Consider the following 7,325-nt stretch of genomic DNA (forward strand, 5'->3'; position numbering starts at 1 on the left):
TTTTTAAAAGAGAATAAAAATAATTAAAAGTTCTTGACTAATAAACGAGATGAATTTAGGAATATAGACATCAAAAAGGGATCAAACATAGTGGATAATTAAATGAAATCGAGCCTCTAGATTTTTTTCTATAGTTTGAATTCTCAAAGTTAACATTTGCATAGTTTTAGTTTGATTGTTAATTAATAGATCCAATTTTATCTTGGAATTTCTAGGTAAAGTCAAGGCTATTTTAATTATGGTACTTGGTATATTTATAAATATCTCATTTCTTATGGTAACGATACTTTATTCATAATATATTAAAACTTGACGTTTTGCGCTTCAAGGGAAAATCACGCGACACTTCTTCAAAGCCATTAATATATATANGTACTATCGGTCAAAGAAATGCAACTAATAAGCAGTCTTTTAGGCCCTGGGATGAAGCATTATTCAAAGACAGTGGGCAAGGCTCGAAAGACCTCCTATGGAAAAGGACAGATTCAGTAGGGGGAGGACTGCGAAGCCTTACTAGTCTCATAAGTAAGTTCAGGAAGAAAGCCGGTGAGCCAATCAAGGATTTTTCTAAAGACTGAGCGATGGGAGATGCGTCACCGGAAGCACTTGCTCGCTTGCTTACTTGTTATAGTAAGGGCGGATACTCTTTTTCAGTGTTATCTATCATTCTTTTCGCTAAAACTATAATCAACTAAAGCGAAGAGTGTCTAGATCAACATTGAGTAGTATATCTGACCCTTGGAAAGACCCGGATCAAGTTCTCGAGGTGGTGGGTGATATTAAGATATAACTACCATCTCTAGTCCATAGGTATATGCCATGGGTCTCCACTCTTCCTTACTTTAGCGATAGCGATGGTTCAGCAATTCTGATTGTTTTTCCATCGTAGTGCTAGACCAGAGTTTTATTCAAAGCCCCAATCCGCTCTCGCGCGCCCCTACTAACGGGCTTAACCGCGGAACGTACGTTCAAGAACCTTGGGTCGTCTCTGTTTGACCAGTCGGTCTCACAGTCAGGCAGGCTTAATCAATGAGAGTAGCGGATAGGTAGGCGGCATTTCCCAAGCTTTTTTGGTGCTCCAACTGATGGTTCTCCCCACCTCTTTCTTTGAAGCAGAAAGGCAAAGAGCTGCTCGCGGTTCCTATTGTTAAAACTCAAAAGGAAATATCTTCGCGGAAGCTTCGAGGCCGAAAGATTCGCTCATCACGAGAAGTAGTCCTTTGGTTCTAGATTCTCTGGTCTTCCTTACCGGATTCCCCTTCCCGGGCCATAAAAACTTAGAAGGGCCCGTGTACTCAACCAGAAATCTTAGTGCATTTAGCATATCATTTTTTTGTCTAATGTCGAGGATGCCATCGAGTCCAGTAGTCATTGATCCGCCCACACTAGTGTAGTATTTACAATTCGCTGGGGATAACCGCTAGTTACTATAAGAAAGTAGAAAGAGCAGAGCTGCTCCACCCGGGCAAACCAACAGTATATCTTCCATCCTTTGTCAATCACACTAAAGCAGAGCACCCAATTATGGAAGAGCCTCCTTAAAGGGGGGTTAGGTTAGTCAATCCGGGCTCTATCGGTCAGGCTACTCACCCGAGCAGCCCTCCCTTATTCATTTAACTCAGCTCAACTCTTTAAAGAAGGCCCAGCTACTAGGCTGGTTCGCTTTAGCTCTAGCTCAGGAACTCTTTCTTTACTGATTCCTTGCTCATTAGCTCCATTATATCAAACAAGCTAGATATGCTCAGTAGGGCTCCTCACCCGAGGATCCCTACCTCGTAGCAGCTATTACCTAGTTACCGTAGGTTCTTTAGCTTCTGTTTGTTATGTTATAATGTGGTGGGTTATTCGCTCCTGCCTTCCGACTAGGAAGTCAGTCGCTGCATATGAGCTAATTAAAACATTTGTTGCATACTGGTACCCAGGAGGTGAATCGGAAGCTGAAGAGGAGGCCCTCGTGCCCCGGAGGGAGCCTATTAAGAGCATCAATATAAAAGTAAGTCCTTAACTCCTTCTTATAGCTCTATAGTAGCATCCCTATAGGTCCATTAATAGACCATTAAGAGATCCATAAGGAAGGAGAGTAGCTCATTAACTCTTAACTCTTAGCTACTGGAAAGGAAGAGCTGTTCTATTCCTGAATCTCTTTGTAAATACATTCAAAACTAGATGAGCTAATGAAGTAGAGCAGATCTTCGAGCGTTGGTATATATAGCTCTATACAAGTTCGAAACAAATTAATCGAAATCGAAATCAAATTCAAACTGAAATTATTATATTTTTTTTTCGAGCTTGGAGCTAATGAAAAACATTACAAAGCATTCAACTCAAATGGACTTATTTTCACCCTTCGTGGGTAGCTCTGTTTCCACATTTGGCTAGAATGAGGGAATGGTAAAATCAGAAGGCAAAGACCAAGTTCCATTGATTATGGAGATAATTCAGATCTTGTATCATTTGTCAATATTAATGGTACATGAAAAGCTAAGCTACCAAAAAAACATCCCCTCTATTCGTCATCGCTGCATGGCATCATCAACCAAAGGATGAATAGATATGGTGTCATGAGTTGTTTCATCCATCTTCTTACACACATAAATGAAATGGGAATCGGGATCCTCTATAACGTAATCTGGGGGTAGTAGTCCTTTTTCGGTGGTCGGGATGGGTTCCAGGAGCGAATTTGTCGCGGTTGATCCATAAGGCCTTTGAAATCCTGGTTTGGCTGTAAATGGAAACGAAAATATATCACCAGCAGCAGTATCTTAATAAAACTCAAGACCATGAGAAAATATAAATAAAACGCCACCGAGTCGACGATGCCTCTCTGTGCAGTGTACATAATGTAGTTAAGGCACTTTGCTACCAGTTCCGCCGGCTCGGCGTGGAACTGGAGGTGACCTCTTCGGTCAGTCTCCAATAATATAGATATAAACTTCTGAATTGGAAATAAGGATACCAGAATATCCTAGAAAATTGGGCATACCCATAAATTTCAGTAATGATGTCAGATGGTGACGAAGTTGATTATATTTAGTAAATTCCATATTGATAATTAAGGATCTGCTAAAAGATCTTGGCATAGGTATACATTTAATGGCCTTGTGAATTAGAGACTATATGTTAATTGAGGTTATACAAAGGGTTCGTTAACTCAAAAAGTAAGCTACTCTATTTATTTGTGCACCCAATTTTGTCCCTTGTTAATTTGAAGGGATCATGCTGGGGAACATTGCCTAGTACCCTTTTAAAACGTTTTTTCTGTTCCTAAATTCTGTTCACCGCCATACCACTTGGACTATGATCTCAAGATTTGAAGAATGACAAATTTCGGCACCATATATGTGATCCAGCACCAATATATTAGTAAAATTTAAAAAAAAAAATCATTGGCATTTTATAGATGTATGTGTGTGTATTTACATTTGTATGTATGCAACTTGCATTTATGTTGACTACAACATACGCTAATTTTTGGAAGTTGGGACAGATTAAAATTTCAAGCAAGATGATTTTTCAGAAGTGATCCTAAAATAGAGATATCACTAGAACAGCAAAAGTGTGAGTGATAAATTTGATCACTTCTGGTCAAAGTTCTACAACTACTAAATACCACATAGGCCCGTTTCAAGCAAATTGGATATAATCATCCTTGACATAGAATTGCATAAGCTAGCCCAACACCTTACAGCAAACCCACACGATGTTTTGAGGATCAAAGTAAATGTTCGGTGGAGTTAACCCAAAATATTTTGAGATACCGAGCAATGAGCTAACCTCATTCGCACTCCATTCTATATCAAGTGTATTTCACATCCCAACTTAAACATTAAGATGGTTTCAGGGGCACAACTATTCAAGGACTGAAACTTATGGTCTTTGTGCTATCTCACAGTCCAGCATTAGGAACAATGCTTGATTATATATGGCGTTCCTATCTTGGGTAGGGTAATGTTGTTCCAGGGGATGCTCTCTGTCAAAGATCATGACAAGCTCCGCTGCAGCTGAGTATGAATAGCTCAAGCATTGTCTCAATTTGAGCATGCGCTTTAATATTTATGGCTCTAGTAGCTGTTAAGTGCTCAAGTTCGAGTAATTAATTGTTTTATCATTTTTTACAACTATTAAATTATTGTTTTACTCTAGATTTTATCTTAAATTAAATATTTAACAAATTCTATAAAAATTTAAGGTATCTTTGCCAATACTCAGTTAAACATAAGCTCGAGTGATGAATATTTTTTAAAGTCTAGGCTAGAGTAGGGGTGCAAGCGAGTCAAGCTATTCGTGAACGACTCCGGTCAAAATTCGACTCGAGTCTGATTTAACCGAGCTCGAAATCAGGCACGAGTCGAGTTTGAGTTTTAATTGTTTGTACTCGAGACTATATGTTATTTTTTTATATAGAAGACATATAATTTAAGAGAATTTGTGTCCCTAGTAATACAAAATTCAAACCTTAAAATCATGCTACAAAATTTTTCGAGCGTTTCTAGCACAAGCTCGAGTAACTCGATATTTTCACGAGTCGAGCTCGAGCTTGAAATTAAATACTCGATCGAGTTCAAGCCTAAAAAATTTAAATCAGTCGAGCTCGACTTGGCTCATGTACCCTAGGCTAGCATGCACCCCTAATTTTACCATTCTTGGAGGCAAGCCATGAGTCACGACTTTCTTTCAAAAACATGAGTGTGTGCCTGTTTACATCCAAAAGCTTCAGAAGCCACAAAAAACGACTCCAGCGTAATCTAGCTATGATGGTTCTTTTCAAACATTTGAAGGCAATATACACTATGTGGCTGTTAATACAATTTCGTTTTCAATGGAAGTCGTGAAGGCAGACTAGCAATATACTGTAAATTATTAACTAGGGAACAACTGTGAGAACCAAATAAGCCAACAACTGATGAAACTACAATACGAATGCCTTTCATGGACTTAATTACGAAAAAAATAATGCATCAGGAAATAACTTGCATATACGAATAAAATACACTTACGTATGACATAAAGATCAATGTTCCAACTGTACACTGGTCGTTTGATATGGGGCATCCGCACAGTAGGATCACCGTATGTTATCTGCAAAAAGGCAAGAACTATCGGCTTTGGCTCATAGTTTGATGCAATAAATTGGAAGTAAATAACATCTTTTAATAATAGAATTACCAACATATAAACTCCCCCAGGTTTAAGAAGCCTACAAGTCGAAAGTTATAGATCCCATCACTTGAATGGTAAATATAAATAAAAAAGGTGAATCTTAAATCACAAAAAAGCCACAAGGAAAGATCTAATACAACTTCAAAGAATTTAGCTTTGAAAAGATTTATAAACTTACAACCTGTTCACTTCCCCCAACATTTGAGTTGCACTAATCGAAGCACCAGTACCACACTTTATATCCATGACCACATAGGAAGAAATGGAAATGATGTTAGAGATATAATATAATATCATAAAATAACCAAAAGATAAATATGTAACTCACCATCAATGAATCAAGAGTCCCTATTTTGCAAATCCATAAGCTCGTGTCAAAATCAGAAAACCAGATGTACGCCAATTATTGAAAAGTTGGAAAAACAATCGTGAAACCAAAGGAAACAAGAGGAAACAAAAGCCCTATAACGTACCTTTGTCAATGACACTCTCAAATGACTCATCAGGAAAGTAACTCATGTCTCTAACATCCATTTGGATGTCTGCCAAATCTCGTAAGGACAGCTACGAACAAAAGTTATGATATTTTGCAAAGTCGAATTGGAACCAAAGACTATTAAATAAGAACTAAATAAAAATACTCACTCAATGTCTGTAAGCAAACAAATACAACATGTGGCTAGCAAAACGATCCATGAATATTGAGTAAAATCAAACTAACTAAATAATATAAAATTTAGGATACATTTCAGCTGCGGAATATGTTCATACTTCTTTCTCATCATTTCAATAACCACAGATGATATGTCAATGTTCATTATATCTTCAAAGCCATCCTTTACCATGTCCTCCGACATAACTACATACCAAATTGTAAATAACCATTTGTTAATGTACAGGGCAATTCTCACCTCTATTTATGTCTTTGCTTCACTACTTTCTTCTAAATATAATTCTTAGCCTTTCTCATCGAAAATGAACATGGAACAAAAGAACAAAGAATACTCATATCCTGCATACATATATTATTGCAAACAATTTAAAATACAGCAGCATGATAGAACTGAAAAAATCTTTATTTTCGAATTTTTAATGACAATATATAACATATAAGTCCAAAAACTATATCTTTTTGGCTCATGTTTTTTGAAACAAAAAATTAACCAATCGTTCAAAACAAATCTTCATTATACTAGGCCTCATTTCCCCGATGAAGATGCACAAACACAAAATTGAAAAGAAAGTTGAGTTCCCTCCAGGCTGCAGTTGTGGTCTCATAGAAATTTAACCAAAAAGACGTTCAATGATCCGGGCCAATTAACTTCAGGAGTATTCCCACCCCATTAAATTCATTATCACAAAACCCCACATCTAGTTTACACCACACAAATTGAAATTTAGGGGAAAAAAAAAGCTAAAGCTAATTAAACAGAATCGGAGTAAATTTACCAGCATTTCCACAACCAACCATGAGAACACGTGAACTCGGGGAGATGTACTTCCGAACAAATGGCCGGAGAGCCGAATAACGTTGGTACCAATCGAAGAAACCGCAATTGGCTTCTTGTATGTAGCGAGCGTCCCAATAAAGGGAATCGCCGTAATTATACGTGCTGCACGCCGACACGTCTCTGAACATGGCGGCGGTGGCGGAGAGGCAGCAGCCGCGGGATGAATTTGAGGACAGGAGAGAAGAGTAGGAGTCAAGTCTACGCTTTGTCTTTGTTATTTGACACTCAGCAGATTAAGTACAACTCCCGGAGCAGGGTGTACTGTTTTGAGTCGGGTTATAAAATGGGCTTCGGGTGGCCAACTGTGAACTCCGAAGATGTCACTTAAAACAGTGCATTTTTTTTGATTGCATAAAAAGGTTTTTATGTCATCGAAATGTATTTGAATTTCGCCAATAGGTGAGTATTTTGAAATTTAAATTAAATGAATCTCTATATATTTTACTTTTTTAATAAAGAAGTTAATATCTATTGCTTTTTAGGTTCAATTCAATCTAAGAAATTTTATGATTTTTGTAGAATTTATAAATTTAACGATATTTAATCTAGATTTTTATAGGCTCCATAGAAATTCTAACGTATTAAAAATGAAATTTTTTTAGTGTTTTTAAAAGTTCTGTAATATTCAATCTAGACCTTTTAAAATTATACACA

The 7,325-nt window shown here is 37.2% G+C and overlaps 1 protein-coding gene across 3 annotated transcripts; it reads right to left on the reverse strand.

Annotated features, from left to right (window-relative positions):
- Positions 1-2,392: 2,392 nt before the first annotated feature.
- On the reverse strand, positions 2,393-6,968 carry LOC140969503 (uncharacterized). 3 transcript variants are annotated; one of them, XM_073430864.1, is made up of 8 exons: positions 6,610-6,961; positions 5,906-6,019; positions 5,634-5,702; positions 5,489-5,508; positions 5,339-5,394; positions 5,167-5,197; positions 4,998-5,079; positions 2,393-2,722 (listed from the first exon to the last, which is right to left on the reverse strand). In XM_073430864.1, the coding sequence occupies exons 1-8, from the start codon at positions 6,797-6,799 to the stop codon at positions 2,514-2,516; spliced, it is 771 nt and encodes a 256-aa protein (XP_073286965.1). In that variant the 5' UTR covers positions 6,800-6,961; the 3' UTR covers positions 2,393-2,513. The 3 variants fall into 3 exon arrangements, with proteins under 3 accessions (XP_073286965.1, XP_073286966.1, XP_073286967.1); XM_073430865.1 differs by having other exon boundaries at positions 5,342-5,394; positions 6,610-6,960; XM_073430866.1 differs by lacking the exon at positions 5,906-6,019 and having other exon boundaries at positions 6,610-6,968.
- Positions 6,969-7,325: the final 357 nt, after the last annotated feature.

Source organism: Primulina huaijiensis, unplaced genomic scaffold, assembly GCF_012295235.1.
Source record: "Primulina huaijiensis isolate GDHJ02 unplaced genomic scaffold, ASM1229523v2 scaffold42097, whole genome shotgun sequence".
Classification (NCBI taxonomy): domain Eukaryota; kingdom Viridiplantae; phylum Streptophyta; class Magnoliopsida; order Lamiales; family Gesneriaceae; genus Primulina; species Primulina huaijiensis.

Coding starts and splice junctions, on each gene's coding strand:
- LOC140969503 (XM_073430864.1), bottom strand. CDS start 6,799: ATGTTCAGAGACGTGTCGGCGTGCAGCACGTATAATTACGGCGATTCC. Junction 5,509..5,633: donor TGAGAGTGTCATTGACAAAG/GTACGTTATAGG, acceptor TTTGCAAAATAG/GGACTCTTGATTCATTGATG. Junction 5,080..5,166: donor CTGGGGGAGTTTATATGTTG/GTAATTCTATTA, acceptor GCCTTTTTGCAG/ATAACATACGGTGATCCTAC.